The 17860-nt window shown below is 59.0% G+C and overlaps 7 protein-coding genes across 12 annotated transcripts; all 7 read right to left on the reverse strand.

Annotated features, from left to right (window-relative positions):
- Positions 1-408: 408 nt before the first annotated feature.
- ABB37_05259 (hypothetical protein) lies at positions 409-1565 on the reverse strand (the record flags this gene model as incomplete). Its single annotated transcript, XM_015803211.1, has 1 exon — positions 409-1565. The coding sequence occupies exon 1, from the start codon at positions 1321-1323 to the stop codon at positions 409-411; it is 915 nt and encodes a 304-aa protein (XP_015657853.1). The 5' UTR covers positions 1324-1565.
- A 535-nt stretch (positions 1566-2100) lies between these two features.
- ABB37_05260 (hypothetical protein) lies at positions 2101-2719 on the reverse strand (the record flags this gene model as incomplete). 2 transcript variants are annotated; one of them, XM_015803213.1, is made up of 1 exon in its annotated part: positions 2101-2719. In XM_015803213.1, the coding sequence occupies exon 1, from the start codon at positions 2686-2688 to the stop codon at positions 2101-2103; it is 588 nt and encodes a 195-aa protein (XP_015657855.1). In that variant the 5' UTR covers positions 2689-2719. The 2 variants fall into 2 exon arrangements, with proteins under 2 accessions (XP_015657855.1, XP_015657854.1); XM_015803212.1 differs by having other exon boundaries at positions 2101-2714.
- A 511-nt stretch (positions 2720-3230) lies between these two features.
- On the reverse strand, positions 3231-6037 carry ABB37_05261 (hypothetical protein; the record flags this gene model as incomplete). Of its 2 annotated transcripts, none has more annotated exons than XM_015803215.1 (1): positions 3231-6037. In XM_015803215.1, the coding sequence occupies exon 1, from the start codon at positions 5967-5969 to the stop codon at positions 3231-3233; it is 2739 nt and encodes a 912-aa protein (XP_015657857.1). In that variant the 5' UTR covers positions 5970-6037. The 2 variants fall into 2 exon arrangements, with proteins under 2 accessions (XP_015657857.1, XP_015657856.1); XM_015803214.1 differs by having other exon boundaries at positions 3231-6031.
- A 681-nt stretch (positions 6038-6718) lies between these two features.
- Positions 6719-7180, reverse strand: ABB37_05262 (putative Dynein light chain 1 cytoplasmic; the record flags this gene model as incomplete). Of its 2 annotated transcripts, none has more annotated exons than XM_015803217.1 (1): positions 6719-7180. In XM_015803217.1, exon 1 carries the CDS (start codon positions 6986-6988, stop codon positions 6719-6721), a length of 270 nt encoding a protein of 89 aa, XP_015657859.1. In that variant the 5' UTR covers positions 6989-7180. The 2 variants fall into 2 exon arrangements, with proteins under 2 accessions (XP_015657859.1, XP_015657858.1); XM_015803216.1 differs by having other exon boundaries at positions 6719-7130.
- A 529-nt stretch (positions 7181-7709) lies between these two features.
- ABB37_05263 (hypothetical protein) lies at positions 7710-11297 on the reverse strand (the record flags this gene model as incomplete). Its single annotated transcript, XM_015803218.1, has 1 exon — positions 7710-11297. Exon 1 carries the CDS (start codon positions 11118-11120, stop codon positions 7710-7712), a length of 3411 nt encoding a protein of 1136 aa, XP_015657860.1. The 5' UTR covers positions 11121-11297.
- A 710-nt stretch (positions 11298-12007) lies between these two features.
- Positions 12008-15354, reverse strand: ABB37_05264 (hypothetical protein; the record flags this gene model as incomplete). 2 transcript variants are annotated; one of them, XM_015803220.1, is made up of 1 exon in its annotated part: positions 12008-15354. In XM_015803220.1, the coding sequence occupies exon 1, from the start codon at positions 14255-14257 to the stop codon at positions 12008-12010; it is 2250 nt and encodes a 749-aa protein (XP_015657862.1). In that variant the 5' UTR covers positions 14258-15354. The 2 variants fall into 2 exon arrangements, with proteins under 2 accessions (XP_015657862.1, XP_015657861.1); XM_015803219.1 differs by having other exon boundaries at positions 12008-14402.
- Positions 15355-15440: 86 nt separating this feature from the next.
- On the reverse strand, positions 15441-17811 carry ABB37_05265 (hypothetical protein; the record flags this gene model as incomplete). 2 transcript variants are annotated; one of them, XM_015803222.1, is made up of 1 exon in its annotated part: positions 15441-17811. In XM_015803222.1, the coding sequence occupies exon 1, from the start codon at positions 17301-17303 to the stop codon at positions 15441-15443; it is 1863 nt and encodes a 620-aa protein (XP_015657864.1). In that variant the 5' UTR covers positions 17304-17811. The 2 variants fall into 2 exon arrangements, with proteins under 2 accessions (XP_015657864.1, XP_015657863.1); XM_015803221.1 differs by having other exon boundaries at positions 15441-17804.
- Between the last annotated feature and the right edge of the window lie 49 nt (positions 17812-17860).

Genomic DNA, 17860 nt, shown 5'->3' on the forward strand with positions numbered 1-17860 from the left:
ACACACACACACATCGCGTCCTTCCTTTAGCGAGGCAGTAAGAGCCGCACGAGTTGAGAGAAATGACCGACACGGTGGCGCCGATATATATATGAGAAAACGGGCAGCACCCCATACGTTTCAAAAACGGCGTGAGGGCAGACAACCCTCCGCTGACGATCTCACAAGCTGGAGCCACCGATATGTGTAACGTAGAGAGAGCACACCACCGCAAGAAGTAGGAAGGGGGAGACAAATGCCCATCCGTACTCACAGCAACGACAAGGCGAAGTCGCTCACCAGAACGGCCAGCCGTTGTCATCCTTCCGACAGCAACAACACCAACAAAAGAAGAGGGGAGTTCGATATGCAAAACTTAAAAAAAGATACAGAGGCGCATTGAAAGATGTGCAGAGAATCACAAGAGCGCTATTTATCATAGAGAGACTTCCACTGCGCAAAGCGGAAAGGGAATTGCTCCGCAAACTGCTTCTGTACCGCGGAGGGGTTCACCTGCACCCGCTTCTCCTGAATGACCTCCGCCGCCTCCGCAAACGCCATGCCACCATACGTGGTTAAGTAGCACATCACCACCATCCAGCTCCGACCTTTACCCGCCTTGCAGTGCACGTACACGGTTTGGCCCCGCTGCCTGATGCACTCCTCCATCTTCATCACCGCCTTCGCCACCGCCGGCAGCGGCGTACTCGCCGTGGTGTCAGTCATCGGTAGGTGCACAAACTCGACATCTGCGTTGATGTTCTTGCGCCAGTCCGCCTCTTTCGCGAATTGAATCACGTTCATGCCGTAGCCGTCCAGCTCCTCCTCCTCTAAGCAGGCGACCACTAGCCCTAGCGTTTCGTGTCGCTGCTCGAGCTGCTCTTTCAGCTGTAAAAGATGGTTGCCGCTGCTGCCGACCTGCGTCACCACCGGGATGGCGCCCAGCACCACCTTATCGGCGACCCAGTTCCAATGCAGAAAGTCTGTCGTAACGCCCGCCATGCGGCCAACGTAGCCGGGGACCGCGGTGGCCACGAGGGAGCCCCAAAAGTACGCCGCCCGGCCGGCCCGTGCGAAGGCGGCCGTCACCCCCGCATCATCCAGCTCGCCATCACTGGTTGGGGAAGCAACGCTGCTGGGTTTCGGTGGGGGCAGCACGGCGCCCTCGCGGAGACGGCGCTCGCCCTCCTCGATGAAGGAGTGATAGCGTCGTTTCAAGTGCGCCAGTTCAAGGGCTTCGGCCTCCGTCAGGGGCTCGTTGTGCTCCGCACGGTACTGGAGGAGGTGCAGACGAACCTCTTCCGTCCTCGTGAAGGGTCTCGCGTCTTCCTGTAACGACTGCATGAGGCGTGCGCAACAAAACGAGATACTTTACACTGTCTTCTGGGGGAGGAGGGAATACGATAACACAGAGGAGATGCTGAGGATGAGGACCGCTTCGGTAATAGCAGCCAAATTATGTTCGTGCAATGCAAAGCGCAGGTGTCAGCAGAAGAAAACAAAGACGAAGTAAGCAGTCATAATAGTTGATGCTGATCGGTAGACGGGAATCATGCGCCAAGATATTGAAGTGGAAAATATCGTTCTGTTGGGGTTGTTGGTTTTGCCGCGTGCGGTTTACAACAACAACAAAAAACATCACGACGGCATCAACGTAACAGACGCGATGAAAACGTATGCGTGAAGAAACGAAAGGAGGACGGGAGAGAGTAGATGGAATTAAAGTGCGTAAGTTTCCTCTAAGATCGCTTTCCACCTTGGCCTGTCGGCCTGCACATCGCAGGGCGCTCGGAAGCGTGTGAATGCGAGAAAGAGAGAAGAAAAAAAAACTTAAAGACCTTATTCGGTCCAGTAAGCCGAGGAAAGCGAAAGCAACAGAGTTAAAGATGTGTCACTTAACGGTACTCTTGTGCATTATTGTCTTACGCTAATTCAAGCAGCTCTCTCTCCTTTACCTGCGGAATTACCACTATTTTTGTCCTTTTGAATCGGAACTTGCTACTGTACAGAAAACAAGAGCACCTTCAAAAAGTTCTTCAATGCCATTCCCACGGGCTCGCATCGCAACGGTGCGCGTCGGCAGCACATCCACCTCCCTCACCGCTCCCATAATCCAGTGCTTCACTCCACCGGACCGCGTCCACGAACCACGCCATCCCAGCGAAACCCCGGTGCAATTCCGTACGCGTTGTGATAGGTCTTGTCATCTGACGTGCCATGATGACCGCCATCCGCTGACCGTGGGGGCAGGTACTGCGCCAGCAGCTTGTCCGTGGTCATCTTTTGCTTGCAGATGTACTCGAAAGGCACGAGAAAAACATTCATGAGCTCCGTCGAAAGCAGGCCCCTGTACTCCGCAGGAATGTCATCGTCCTCGTCGAAAACGACAGGCATACCCGGAGAAACCGCCGCACCTGCCGTGCCCATCGTTCGTGTGTCAGCCCCTTCACCACCATCTTCCACAGCGGCAGCTAGGTGACTGCCTTCCGAAGAGGCACCGTGCGGAACGCCGTTGTGCACCCGTCGTTCAGCCGTTCCGTCGCTTTCGGCGGTGTCGAGATCCGCATACCCAGTCAGGGGCACCTCATCCGTGGGCAGGGCGGCCGTGACGGCGTACTGCAGCAGCGGCGAAGTGCGGCGGGGCTGCGCGAACTCGTCGTCGTCATCGTCGCTGTCGAGACGTCGGCGTTTCGCAGGCTGCTGGCTCATGACAACAACAAACTACAGGATCTGACTGTTCTTGTTATTGGCAGCGAAGATCCCAAGTGTACGCGGACGTGGAATAAACGAGGTGGTGTGAGCGTCGTAGAAGGATGGCGAAAGAGAGAGGTGTTGGACAGGAAACATCGCAGAACAGCCCACATGACAGGAAATCCGTTTCGCCTCTTCACCCTCGTATCTCCACTATACGAAGAATACAGGCTGTGGCAAAGTCACTGTTGCACATCAGAAGGCATTCATCGCCCAGAGGTCAACAAGCTCTTGCGGTCCGCGCACACTACGAGATGAGGTGAATTAGTGAAAAAAAAAACCTTTGCAACACGATTTTGTCGATGTTGCTCCGCTTTCCGCTTTCATTTGTGCTCTCGTTCCTTTCAGTGTAGGTAAAGGCGAAATGTCCAGGTACAGGAACACGTGTGAAGGGACGTCAACATAATCTACGCTCTAGGTGGACCCAACGGGTACCACGGGGTAGCGAAACAAAGAAAACACGAATTACGGATTGCCATGCGGCGACGTGTTTGCCGCGTTCACTTGGAGGGTCGCAGCCGTGGCCGCAGGAAGGAGGCGCGCTGCAGCTCATAATGCGGCTCCTCTTGCATGTACTCCTCAAAGGATTGCGTGCGCCGATGCTGCTTAGAGGGCGAGGGTTTGGCGGAGCTGCGCTGGCTCGGAACGGAGGCGGCGTCGTTACCCCCACGTGAGTGACTGCGGACGGCGTCTTCTGGCATGGGGGACATCCGCTGCGGTGTCGGCGGGCGATGCGGTGGCTGCTGCTGCTGCGCACTCCGCTCCGTCAGCCCGGTGCGCGACGCCAACGTGGACGTCTGCATCGACGAGTCGTTGCTGACCGACAGCGTCACCGCAGCGGGCGACGTCGGCTGGGCTTGCGACGGCAACGCCACCTGCGCTGGTGAGGAGGGACGTGCCCTCTGCTGCTGCGCCAGTTCAGCGCGAAAACCCGTCATTTCCGTCCGCAGCGCTCGCAGTTGGTTTTCGAAGGTCTGCCGCAGCGTCCGCACCGCCGTCTCCGCCTGCTGCGCCGCCGTGTACGCCACCTCCTCCTCTTCGCGTTTCTTCATCAAATTCTCCAGCTGGAGCCGTCGCGTGCGCTCGCGCTGAAGTTCATCGAGGGCGGAGCGCAGGTGCAACTCCACCTCCGCCGCACGATCCTCCACATCGCGCATGTCCTCGCGCAGGACGGTGCTGCTGGTGCGCGAGTGGGACGCCGCCGCCACCGCGTCGGCCGGTGTCGCTTTGGATGTTGCGTGTGCCACCGCCACCGCGTCCGCGGCCCGCCGCGCCTCCTGTGCGGCTGCTCGGCTCGAAATAACCTCGCGCTCCTTCTCGCGAAGCGCCGTCTCTAAATCCAGAATGCGCTGTCGGTACAGGCTCTCTTTCGCTACGTGTTCTTTGATCTCGGACTGGTGGAAGGCGACGAGCTCCGTCAGCTCCGCGACGCGCACCTCTAGCAGCTCCACCTCGTCTTGCAGCGCACGCGTTGCGTCAGCCTCCTCATGTTTCGTCAACTGCCCAGACGGGGAGGGCGATGGGCTGGCCGGCACAGATGAAGACACCTGCGAGAGTTCCTGTAGCTTCTGTTTGTGGAGCTGCTGCCGATGCGCAAGCTCCTGCCGCAGCTCCGAGTTTTCCAGCACCATCGCGTGTCGTGACTCGCTCGCCAGCTCCAGTTCTCCGCGGAGCTCGCGGGTCTGCTTGCGCTGTGCTCGCATCTCCTCCTTCGCCTCCGCCAGTTGCTCGGCGGAGTGCCGCATGTCGGCGCGCAGCTTCGTCATGGCACGCTCCATCACAGTGCGATAGGTGTCGAACTCATATCGCACCGCAGATGGCTCCTCGGAGAGACCCCGTTGAATAGACTCGCGTTGGTATCCGGGGAGAGGGGAGGAAGCGAAGGAAGGCTGCGAAGGCGCGGCATCGGTCTGCACGGCCACCGTGGCACCCGTCGCGTGCCGCTGCGGTGGTGATGGTAGTGCTGGCTGCGAAGACGCGGGTGCCGGTGGCATCGGCGTACCAATCTCACTCGGCGCTGTTGGTGCGCCGGCAGGAGTCTGCACGAGATGAGCAGCGGACGGACGGACGTCTGGCGCGTCTGCGGTGTCGTCGTCGGGCGAGTCGGCAGGATCAGTTTGTGCGCCACGCGTCGCTTTACGCACCGCCGGACGAGAAGGAGCGTCGGGCGTGAACAGCGAAGCATCGCCGCCGTGGTCGGTGCTCTCCGCCACGTCCTCAACGGCCACCGGTGCACTCCGCACAGATGACGCGGACGTGGGCAGAGGCGGATGCGGTGGCAGCAACGCCGTCGACGCGTTCAGCAGCGCAATCCGTGAGCTGTACAGCCGCGACGCCGTCTGCGCCACTGCAAACGCCTCTTGAAATGTCTCCCGCTCAGCTGCCTCCACGACGCTGATCGGGGAGAAGCATGCGACCCATGCCCCCGGCTGTTGGCCCAGCAGCGACGGCTTCATGAGGTACAACAACTTCGTCGAGGTGAACGTTAGCGTAGGCGAGCTGCACTCGATCAGACCCGCTGCGGAGGACACGGCGTGTCGTGACGACTTCATCCCGCGCGCCACCTCATTCACCGTGAAGGAGATGAACTGCATCGTCGTGTTCGGCCGCCCTGTCGACGCGTGAAAGGAGAAGATAAAGCTAAAGATTTGGTGCTTGTAGGCGGTAAACGCGTTGGATACACGCTGCCGCACGGCCTCCCAGATGCTCGCCGACTCCAGGGAAACGTAATGGGCGTCCTCGACGGACGTGAACTGCTCCTGCGTGTCCTCTAACACTGTCACCTCCTCCGCATCTCGGCTCCGATCGGGTAGGAGGGTGTCTGTCAAGGTGTTGTTGTCCTCCAAGGTCACCGCGCTGAACGACAGCGACGCAACGTCGGGGTGGGCGGCGGCGATGCGGGCAGTGTTGCCCAGCACGCCGTCCACCGCATCTATGAGGGTGCTAAAGCGGCTCCCCGCAAGCCCATCCACGACCACCACTGCCTGCGCAGCGCGATCGGGCGTTAGGACGGTCATCAGCAACGGTTCCACCACCTGCTCCTGCAACTCTCGCGAAGAGTGGATGCCGACATCGTAGTTAAAGGTTTTGCGGGCGCGATTATCGACGACGTCCACGAGGGTGACGCTCGTCTCGTTCGGGTAGAGGTGGTAGTAGCGCTCGAAATGCGGCGTAGGGATGTCGGAGCGGTGGCGCCTCGCCAGCTCAGCCTTATCCACCTCTCTCACGCACACAAGCATCTCAATAAGCGGGAGAGGGGGGAGGGGGAGTCAACAACGCACCGGAAATGCCAGTTATACGCTTTCCCGCGTGGTTGCAACGGTGATAAAAAGGAAGGCAACGGAGCAGCGCGAAACAATGGTGAACAGAGAATACAAGAGGAGGTGTTGAAGGTGAAGAGTTCTGCTATTATTATTATTTATGTTTGAGATCAGGGGCGGAGCAGAAATGCACGAGTCTCTACGCGGCGCGTGGTAGCGTGGCACTACCTCCGCATTACCTTCCTCTCCAATTATCCAGAGCGAAACGCACACACGCTCGGAGAAAGAGAGTGTCACACAAGTCAGATCAGCCAATCAGTGGACGGCCGTAACCGACCAACTGCGATGAGGGGGAAAGACGCATTTCTACCTGCAGCTTCTTTTTTTACTTACAAATATTTTTTTTGTCCTCGGCACAGGTCATACATTGCAAAGAGGGAAACACCGGCGACGCTTGCGTCAACGCTCGTCGGCCGCTATGTACATGAGAACTTAGCTTTCTTCTAAAGTCCTTCAACCCTTTCAAACTCTGCATCCAAACTCAAAAGAAAAAAGAACTTGATTGCTACGCCAGCAAACAACATACGCCACCCGCTCCGCAGCGAGTCCGTGGGAAGGGGCTCCCGTGTGACAGAAGAGCAAAACATCGTTTTTTCTCTAACGAGACATGCACCGCAAAAAGATGATGCGCAGGGCACTCTGCTCTTCTCACAGCGTCAACACAGCGCCTAGCCGGTTTTCCACAGTAGCACGGAGAGCTGGCCTACGTAGAAATAGATGAAGTTCTTGTTCTCGTGCACCACGTCCGCGCCAAAGCTGCGTCCTACGATGCAGTGCCACGTTGGGAAGTAACGCTTGTCGAACTCGCGCTTAATGTGCGCGGCCATGTCTTTCTCCATCTGGTGCTCTTTGATGGCCTTGGTGGCTACTTCTACCGCATCCGTCTGCATCTCCGGGCTGATGTCCGCCACCTTTATGTTGGGCCTGCGCTCGCTCATCTTTCCCTTACCTTCTTTAATGAGTGAAGGTGCGAGGTAGTGTCAGACGTAATATATATAGATATAGTTGTGTTTTCTTTCCGCTCGTACTGCGGGGCGTGTAGGTGGGTAGGATCTCGATGCACCGGCTCTTTGGGGTTCCTTTAACGCGTAGACGAAAGGGCGGTGTGAAAACGCGGGGTGATAAAGCTCTAAAAAGAGGACGTGGATGCAGTGAGACAACATGGCGCCGGTGTTCTACTCAAAACGAGGTCTGTACTAACAACAGGCACGAAGCAACACGAACGGGTGGGAGGTTGAAAAGGGCGCAAACGATGAACACACCGACAATTGCGATTCCCGTGCTCCTCACCCCCCCCCCCCTTCCTCCTCCCCACTTTCTCCAGCCGCCTTCTTTTGTGGATCTACGATGGAAACGAGGAAAACCCAAAGCGACTCCGTTGCGTCAGACCGAACGCAGACACTCACCACGACAACGAAGAGACCTCATAGCGCGGTCCATAAATAATAATAATAAATTTCATTTGGTGATCGTTTCTTTTTCCTTAGCAATTTGCTTTGTCAGCGATTCGCGCAACACATTGTCGACCGGACTACAGGAGACACTCCACAAGGTGTCTTACAGTACACAGCACCGCGAAAGCACTCCTCAGCGCGAGACATGAGCAACGGCAACGGAGACAGCCACCCACGGTTAGAGCCATCTAACACAACTGATCACTTAAGACATTGGTACGTCATCCTCGTTCTCGGGCGGTTGCGGAGCCGCTTGGTCCACCGGCGCTTCCTCGTTCTTCTCCTCTGCAGCAACAACGGCGGCGTCCGATACCTCCACAGTAGACTCCGCGACGCTGGCTTGCTCCGGCGTGCTCTCAACGTCTTCAGCGAGACTTTGATGCCCCGGCACCTCAACAGATGTCGTGGGAGCGGCTGCGTGCTCCCCCACCTCTTCCTCCTCATCCGCAAGGGTGTCATCAGTCGAAGTGCGATCGGCGATGTCACCGGGCAGCGCAGTCGGAGCCGTGTCCGTCGGGACATGCGGAGAGGCCTTCGACGCGCTGTCCCCCTGCACCACCCCTTCGCCAGCAGCAACGTCTGATGGCGCAGGTGGCGCCGTCAGTTCTCGCACCCGCGCACGAAGCCGTTCGTTTTCTGTGCTCAGTGCGTTCTGCTTCGCCAGGACAGACTTCGAAATGGCCAGCAAACGCTGATTGGCCGCCTCCATCTCGCTAGCTTTTTGCTCCGCCCGCTGCAGGCGCTCCCGCATCTGCTGACGCTCCGCGGTGTACTGCGCCAGCTTCGCCGCGTGCTGCGCTGCCGTGTACGCCTGCGCTTGTCGCTGCGTTGCCAAGGATGGTGGCGGAATCACGGATGCACTGCCCAAAGCGTCCTCCGCCTCCACCGGGGCAGCGGCGCCACACAACGCAACCGCTTGAGCACCAACGGTGCCTGCCAGCGAGGCCTTCAGCAGACCCGCCTTCTGCAGCGCTTCCTTCAGCACGCGGACCACGCTCATCATACCCGAACGACTCAGCGACTCCAGCAGAGCCGCGTCGCCGCCCTCTTCGTCCTTCTTCGTTTTCTTCTCCTCATCATCGACGGAGGTTGTCGCACCGTCGCGCGCGGAATGCAGCGCACGCACCTCTTCCTCTAACTTTTGAACGGTCTCGGAGAGCGTGGTGAAGAGCGCAGAAAGTTGGTTCGGCGGCGTGTGTGCAGTCCCAGCGGATTCAGTTTCGCCATCCTCTGTAGCGGAGGCGGACGCGGTCGATTGCTGCACGAGGTAGGCAATTTGGCTTTGAAGCCCCACCGTCTGTTCAACGAGCGCCGCTTCGTTCTCCATGCTCGCCCTCAACTTGTCGGCCAGACGGGCCGCGTGCGTCTGCAGCACTTCGTGGGTACGTGTCAGCTCCACCAGTTTCACCTCCACCGCGTCCTTTTCGTTCGTCACCTGCTTCGCCTCATTCAGCGACCGATCGCACAGCTGCTTCGCCGCGGCGAGTTGATCGCGCAGCACGGTGATTCGCTCTGCCGCCTCCGCCACGTTCAGCGAGTCCTCCACCGGCACATCGTGCATCAGCGCCCGCTCCACCACCGTCACGTGGTTCTTCTCCAGCAGATCGCGGCACACCGCCACCTGCGCCCGCAGGCGATCGCGCTCGTTCGTGACTGCGCTGACTTCCTTAACCAGCTCCGTCACGTACTGTGCATCGGAGAGCGAGGCGTCGAGCAGGTTCGACCGCTCCACGTCGGTGCTCTGCAGCGATGCCACGAGCAGCAGGAGTGCCTCGCGAAGAGCCGTCTTCGACGAGTTCATCACGCTGGCCATCTTCGTGACGGACTCCTCAGTGAGCGCAGTGGAGGAGACGAGGGTGTGCGACGCACTCTGAGGACCGCTAGATGCAGTGCGGTCGACAGCAGCCGCGCTCTTCGACTTCTCTGCCACCTCGTTACGCATACGCAACCACTGCTCCATCAGCTTTTCTATTTGCGCCTCATACAGCTCGCCGTGCTGCAACTCAAACGTCTTGATGTCGGTGCTCAGGGACACCAACTTTTCGGCCTGCGCCTCCACTTTCAGCACCTCCTGCTGCCATCCAGAGGGTTGCCAGGAGTTTCCTCCACGCGCAACCGCCGGCGGCACTGCGCTGAGCTCGGCATTTGTCTGCGCAGCCCGCTGCAGAGCGTCCGTTGCCTCGGCGGCCACACTGCCGTACTGACGCGAGACCTGTTGTGCCAAGGTGAGCTGCAGCTGCGCCCGCACGGACACCTCCTCCAGCCCACGAACCCGCTCCGCGTACTCGCCGCGTAGCTCCTGTATCGTCAGCGCTACCTGGTCCGTCTCGGCATCCTGTTTCAGCTGACGTACCTGCGCCGCCAGCCGCGTCCCCTCCGCCTGCGCCGCCTGCAGCTCCTCGCGGCACACCTTCAAGTTCACGGCGAGCTGCGCCGCGTCATCGACAACTTCTGTGTAGGCCCATCGCAGGCGTTGCATTTCCTGAAATACGCTGTCGTTCTTCTGCGGGTAGAGGCGCTCACGCACCATGTCCGTAATTCGCCTGTCCGCAATTTCGCGTCGCTCCTTCTCCTCCAGGTAGCGTTGGTGCACGACGAGGGCATCGTGCTGGACTTGCTTCACGACACCCTCCATCTGGGTGTAGCGGTGCTCCGCTTCGTGAAGGCGCTGCTCTTGGCCTTGCCAGGAGTCCACCAGCTCTGTCAGTGTCATTTCCTTGTGCTCCAACAGCTTTAACGCAAAGTAGTGCGGAGCGCTCTGCCGCAGCGCGGGATTTGGCGAGGGAGGAGGGGCGCCTCGACTACCGCGGCTTCCTGCCTCTGAAGTATCAGGCTGAGCCGCGGCGATGATGCCGTTCAAGTCCAAGTACTGCTCCAGCCAGCGCACGTGTCGCTTCGCCTGCACCAGCTCCGTGCGCGCAGACTCCACAAAACGGCTCTTCTCCGCCAATTGCGCCACCACGCGCATTAAAGCGTCCACCTCGTGCTCGTGACGCAGCAGCTGATTCTGTTCGAACAAGTGCGCAGAGCGGAGCTTGGCGATCAGCACGTCCTTGTGCATCGCCTCGACCTCTGCCCTGAAGGCGCGCTGATTTGCTGCCTTCGTCGTCTCCAACAGCGTCTGAGCGTAGGTGCGCAGCTGCTCGACCAGCGTGGCGCTCAACTGGCGCTCTGCAGACAGCTGCGCGTCGGCCACCGTCAATGACCCTTGCAAGACATCGTCGAGGTGCGTGGCGAGCGCGTCGAGCACCTCCGACTGTCCCTGATCCACCTGTGAGCGAAGCCGGTCGATAAAGCGGTCTTTTACGTTGCGGCTGACAGCACCGCGGAGTGACTTCAGATTATGGTAGACGAGCTGTGTTGTCGTCTCGCTCTGCCGCAGCTGGTCGGAGGTGTGCAGCGCCTGCAGTTGCTCCACGCGGTCCGCCAAGTGTGCGCGCTCATCGCTGAGGGTGCGGAGGTAGTTTGTGTTCACACCCGCAATGGCGTCGACGATGTGAGTCGTGTGCGCCAACACATCCTCGACTCGTTTATCTTGACGTTTGTCGTCCAAATCGCGTTCGCGCTGGCGTTTGACGCCGCCGTGCACCGCTGCGCTGCCGTCCGCGTCACTCATATTCCAAAAGAAAACACGAAGACTTTACGAACGTGTATCCAACCTTCAGGCGGCAAACGCACACCGAATTCTGTTGTTTGCTTATTTATGAAAATGTATGTGTGGGTGCGTGGGAGAAGATGTGGAGTGACACGCACCCGCCCCAATGCTCACTGCACTGTACCAGAAGGGGAAATCTGCAGTTGCGACGCACAACAGGAGAGTAGAAAGGAAAAGGAGATGGAAGAGATGCAACGTGAAATCACCGCTTGAAACGGCAGCGGGAGCGTTTCGTTTCCGCAATCACGCGCACGGGCCTAACTCTCTTCCGCCGGTAAGAGAAAAGTGAGTTGATACGCGTAGACGACTTGGCGGCTTCACCGCAGAGGTGAGTCAACGGCGTTGTTGCGGCTGTTCTCAAGCAGAATGCCTCTTTTTTCATTTTTACAGCCAATATCATTGTTGAAGAATTGCTAACAAAGCACTGGAGGAGAGACCGGCAGATCGATTTCCAAGAAAAATGGTTGAGGAGAAGGAAGAGACTTGCTTCTATGATAGTGTGCGCGTGCGTGTGCAAGAAGAAAAGGAACAAATATAATGTATCTATTGAGTTCAACAGCAACGACAAAAAGAAAAGGCGTTGGGTTAAACGCAACTTCGCCTGCGGACTAACCGCTATACTTCCAACAGCAAATTAAATAATAATAATAAGAGCTTCTATGAATAGGCAGCATTGATGTCGCTATTTCAGCATGTAGGAAGAGGAGGTGTGTCACACACACATCCCTCACCTCAATCTAGAAAAAGGAAAAAAGGACGGATAAAGCAGTGACGGTAGTCGGAGACGTTGGTGGCGAACACGTGCAGAAAGAAAGTTCAGGCACTCGAAAGAGAAGGGGGAACACAACTCAGTACTCATCGTATGGAGAAAGGCAGTCGCTCTCGGCATCGCTCAACGACCCCTCGCTCAGCAACGCGGATATCTGCTCCGCGGCAGCGCTCGCGTCGACGTGAATGTGCTGCGGGTCAAATAGTGCCTCCTCTGGAACGATAAATCGCGAGTCGGAGGTGCACGACTTCCGTTGCAAAAGGGATGCGTCTTGCTCTACGGTGGATTCGGAGACGGTTGTCATGGTGCTCAGTTGATCGTCACAGGAATGACAGGCAGTAGCTGAGGGCGGCTGTTGCCTGGGTTGGTTGTCAGAACTCACGGGAACAGCTGCAGGAATGTGCTCTGCGGGAGCCATCATGTCGGCGGCAGGATCGCGATGCTTTGCCTTTTTCCGCGGGGTCACCATACCCAATGGGTTTCCGCCGAGTCTCCCGGTTGATTCCGACGCCCGGTGATGGGAGGATGGCCTGAGAGACGTGGATGTTCTTTCCTTGCTGCTGCTTTCACTCTCCGCCGCAGTTGCCCCGGCAGAGACGGTGGTGTGGGATGCCCGCTGCAGCATCTCACACAACCTTTCGCTCAGTTCGCGCTGCGGCTCGAGCTCCTTCCGAAGCTGCTCCAGCAGCAGCGCCGGTGCTTCGTTCCGCTGCGCCGGGCTGCACGAGGTGGTGACCATAAAAGCCTCCTGCCGGCATTGCCGCTCGCCCACCTCGTCGAAGTGCTCTTTCATTTCGGTCCGTAAGGCATCGCCATCCACCCGCGCCTGCGCAGATGCGTCCAGCAATGCGGCGAGGTGTTCTTTAATCTCAGCGGCCTCCTCACGCACACAGTCTATCACTTCCTTGTTCCGTGCACTTTCCAGGTTCATTCTGGATGGCGGCGCAGCACACAACAGCTGGTACAGCTGCTGCTGCACGTTGCTCATTGCTTCACTCATCTCCGTGCGCCACGCTGCGTTCTCGCTCTCTTCCACCAAATCCAGCACATCCGCGTGCGTAGACTCCGTCGCCGTTGCCGTTGCTGCTGCTGCTGCTGTTTGCATAGCGGTCGCTGTGATGCTCGCCGCCTCCTGTTGATGCTGCCGTACGAAGATCGAAATGTGATGTGTGAAGAGTGCCGTGCGGGCTTCTGCGGCGTCCTTTTCAATGGTACGGCGGCCCTCCGACTCCAACAGCATGAGTTCACTTTCAATGAGATCGTCCATCTCCGCCTGCATGTCCGCCGTCAGCGCCCGCTCATCCGCCAGCTGCATCTCAAAGCTGCTGCGCTGCTGCTCCATTCGCCACTCCATCTTCCTTACCTTTTCCTCCGCCTCCTCGGCGGTGTGCGACAGGGCGAGAGCGCGAGAGACGTCGGTGGCGCTTTCCAAACCGATGCGTGACGCGTCGCCACACGTCGAAGGGCGCTGCGTGTGGTGCGGCGCGGCAACTTCGCGTCGTTGCGACGGCCGCGGTGAACACGACCGCCGCTCGCGCCCGCCATCGGACAGCCCTGGTGATGAGGTGCCGGTTGGGGAGAAGGTGCTTGAGAGGATGGTGGAGCCGTTCACTGCTGTCCCGCTCGCTGCGTTGCACCGGGGCGGCGTGGCGACGACGGTGCTGGGCCGCAGCATCTCCTTTATGGCTCTCGCCTCTGTGCTGCAAAGCTCGTGCAGCAGACGCCGCTCATTTTCCTCCGAGGCCCTGGAGTCTCGTCGAGCTGCTACTTCGGTCTCCTCCAGTAACGCAGAGCCCCACCGTACGTGCTGCTCCACGGTGCTTTGACACGACGTTTCGAGTTGCTGCACACGACGCTCGAGTTCATGTCGCTCCTGCACCGCCTGCATCACCTCCACCCGCAGCGACTGCGCCTCCTGCTCCACCATCGCCTGCTGCGTGGCGGCCGCATCGGCGTTCGTTAAGAGCTCATCGCGCTCCTGCAGCGCCAGCGCGCGTTGGGCCGTGACGTGCCGTAGTTGCTGCTGCAGGCTTTGAATTTGGGTTAAGTAGTCCAACTCAATCCGCTTCAGCGAGGTGCGCAGGCGCTGTGTTTGGCGACAGCTCCAACACGGCGTGCTGATACCCTCCCTCTGGTGCCGTGGCAGGGGTGAGTAGCTGGCGTACGCCGACTCGTCTGCCTCCTCCGAGCGCGCGGAGTCGGTGAAGGACACCTGCGGCAGGCGGTCATAGAGGGCGTCGACGCGGCTGGCGGATGCAAACGACGTCGGGCTGCGTGCTGGGCGCCGCGGTGGCGTGGACGCGTTGGATAATTGGGAGCTCATGGACATCGGGCGCGTGTGTGCGTAAGTGTGGTTGTGTAGCACGATGAAAGAGGTGGGTTGTGGTGCTGAGTAGGAAACAGCCTGGAAGAATAATAAAAATGTGGCCAGAGTTTCCTTTTACTTGGCTGCAGTGCTGGATTTCCTGTCACGCTGAGGTAACGAACACATGCATTGTGAGACATCACAACGCAAAGTGAGAGGCAAACGTAAACGAAGAGAAGTAGCTGATGCAGCGATGCGAGTGGTGCGAGGAGCACCAAGGGAAAGCAATCGCCTCCAACCGCGCGGGAACACTCATTTGTACAGCCAGGCATATAGGAACGCGCTAGTGCGACAAGTTCTGAGGTGCGCACGTCAATGGTGCGTCAGTACACAAGATCGTAGCGTCCGCCTACTATTACTAGTAAGAAGCTCTAACCACACCAGTTGTTATTCACTTCGCTTTTTATCTCTGCGACATCCACTGCGCATTTCGTTTGATTCCTTCTTTCCTTTTCCGAGAAACATATACTCAGTATCACCGTTCAGTTGTCGAAGGGCGAGTTGAAGTGCAGCGGCGACGTTGTGCGCGGGAGACAGAGGCAGACAGACAGACAGAGAGCGACACGTTCCACATCCGTTGCTTGGATGTGAACTCTTCTCTCTCTCTCTCTCTCTCTGTCGATCTCCTTTGCTGTTGCGCGTCGGTGGGTCTCTTGCGTTGTTGAGCACATGAGCGCGAAATAGGCGCGAGTAGAAACACACATACAAACACCAAGGGCCACGAAATTGCAGTGCCCCCCGTGAGGTGTAATGCCAACGCTGCTCGCCCAGTGCAGCCGTCATGGCCGTAATGCTTCGCTTCAACCATCTACACGCTCTTTTGCTTGCATGAGTGCAATAATATAACTTCAAAGCTCGCATTGTTGCTGTTACCCCGTGCGGCATTGCATGGCACACGGAAGACGTGCCCCCTGCAGACGCAAGGAGTGGGAGACGTACACAACATTCGCCCTTCACCACTCAGCGTGATAGAGAGGGGTGTTAATTAGGTTAAAACAGGTAAGAAATAATTGAAAACAGAAAACAAAATATCCTCCACGAATCGAAACAGACGTACGCGCTACAAATGAGAGAGGGAGAGAGCGTAGAAACAATTTGTGATGATACATAGAGCTAAACCGAGTGCAAGCAAGGGCTGTCGCTTTCACTATGATGTCGGCTGCGGCGTACGCGCGGCGGACGTCGAGCGGGGTGCCGGGATGGCTGGATTCACAGGGGCGCTCGCCTCTCCATTACTGGACGACCCGTGTGTCTTCGCTGCGGTACTCCCGGCAGCGGAAGCAGTGGCTTCTGGTTTCACAGAGGAAGGAGAAGCGGGCAAGGCCCTCAGCGAGGAGGAGGTGGACGTCGCGGCGCCGTTCCCGGCTGGACTGCCCTCTCCTGTCAATGCCGGGGCTGCCGTGGCAGACGGCGACGCCCCTGAGCCGCTGCTGTTGAGACCGGTCAGACTTGTCGGCGAGGACCCACCCGCAGACGCCGCCGCTGCAGCAGCCGCAGCGCGACGACTCGCTGGTATGGGGATGGCCAATCCGCTTTCGCTGGACGACGCTGGGGGCGGCGGCTGCGTCCCCATCAAACCGACCCCACGACCACGACCGATCGGCGGCGGCGGACCACCGAAGCTGCGACCACCTCTACCGACGCCGCCGCGGCCGCGTGGGAGGGGGATGCTCGGCCCGCTGGGCGGCGGCGGCGGCGGCGCAAAAGCCGTCTCCGCCTTGCCGGCTTGTGCGTCGATGAAGTCCCGCACGTGTTGCCCCACCTCCGGCTTCAGCTGCGACCCGTCGCGCTGCTTCATGAGGGCGACCCCGGCGAAGGGTCGGGTGGCGGCGTCGGCCAAAGAGCAGTGGTGCTGCACCCACTCCAACGGGCACGTCTTCGCCTCCCGCTGCCCGGCGCTCTCCTTTGCCAGCACCTTCGCATAGCCAAAGATGGTTGGCGGACTCGCTTTGAGAAACACGATAAATACCGCCGACGCACGACCGTCCAAGCACTCCTGTATCTCCGATGCAAGCACGGGGCTCGGCCAGAAGACGCTGTCCCGCACTGCGTCCTCCGCGTCCTTCTCACTCGCGTAGGTGACGAAGGTGACGCCGGGCAGGGGCTTCGACAAGCTGTTTGCGCTGCTGGCGGGCGTTAAGCTTGCCGAGCCAGATCCGCTGCCTGCCGTAGACACCGACTGCTGTCCGGTTGCGGGGACGCGTTGCAGCCGCTGCTGACTGCGCGGCGCCGGCAGGGCCGGTCCTTCGTAGTCCGGCGTGCTGCCAATCGGGGTCAGCGCAGCGGGAAGGGCACGGCGCTCCGCCAAGAGGCTGCTGCGCGGTGCGGGCACGTTTGGGTTGTGCGGCGGAGGCGGCGGCATCGGCGGCGGCGAGGCGTCCATCCGGTGCGGAAGGGAGTGCGTCCGCGGCAGCGGTGGCGGCGGTGGCGGCGGCGGCGGTGGCGGAGCCGTCTCTGGCACCATGGAGTACAGCTTCTCCCACGACGGCTCGCGATCGCTCAGCTCGGTGTAGATGAAGTGCTTCCCGTAGAATTGCAGCACGCGGGGAATGAGCAGCAGCTTGCTCGGGTCCTGCAGAATCACCCAGCCGCGGCCGTTGCAGCTGACCTTGGGACCCGGGAACACGTCCGCCGCCTTGACCATGTCGAACGTCTCGAAGTAACGCCCCAGCATCTCCGTCGTGGTGTTAAAGGGCAGGTGCGACACGTACAGACAAACGTACTTGGTGGCCGCGGCGTAGAGGGCACCGGTGCGGGGGTCCTTGAAGAAGGCGTGATACTGCGCGTTGGGCTGCAGCTTCAGCAGCGTCACGCCGGCCTCCTCGGTGGAGCTGGAGAGCGGGATTTCTCTCGGTGGGGTGTACGTCGGATCGAACAGCTTCGTGCCTTCGGGGAAGTACTGGTACAACGGCAGGCGATAGTCCTCCATCAGGTGCAGCTTGTCGCCGTTCACGTAGACGAACGGCGTCGACGCCGGTGCCGGCGTGGCCGAGCTACTTTCCGTGGACATGCGGAGTGCGGCACGGAGAGAGGCGAACCGACGAGGCAAAAAAGAAGTGAAAGGAGAAGAGAAGGGGGCTGCCGATGAAGTAGAAGGTGACCCACCGGGGAGACAGGAGAGGGAGAGAGACACGCGGTGTAAGCGCGAGCCTGCGTTGGCCGGCCGCAGCTCTCCGGGTAACGTTGACTTTATTTCTTGCGTTAGAGTTGAAGGACTTCGGGTGTCGTGGACGGTGTGCTGGAATATTTGAGTGAGTGTGCGGGTGTGTTTTTAAGTTAGTGATTAAGACGGAGCAGGTCCTGGTCGCTGAGGTCAAGCCGTTGCCGTGAACCCGCTGCTGAGCTGCGCACACTCGTCTATGAAGAGACTGTATAGTTAGTCAACAATCACAACAACAACGAAAAGAGAACACGAAGCTACGCAGAGGCAACTGCTGGTGAAATTGGCAGTCCGAAGAGGACGAATGCGTGAGCGCTGCTTGTGATGCGGCGTTATCTTCGCTTTTAAAGCTGCGTTCTCCAACGATATGCGCAAATTCAAGCAAAGAAAAGGAAAAAGAAGAGCCC

This window comes from Leptomonas pyrrhocoris (genome assembly GCF_001293395.1).
Source record: "Leptomonas pyrrhocoris isolate H10 chromosome Unknown, whole genome shotgun sequence".
NCBI classification, from domain to species: domain Eukaryota; phylum Euglenozoa; class Kinetoplastea; order Trypanosomatida; family Trypanosomatidae; genus Leptomonas; species Leptomonas pyrrhocoris.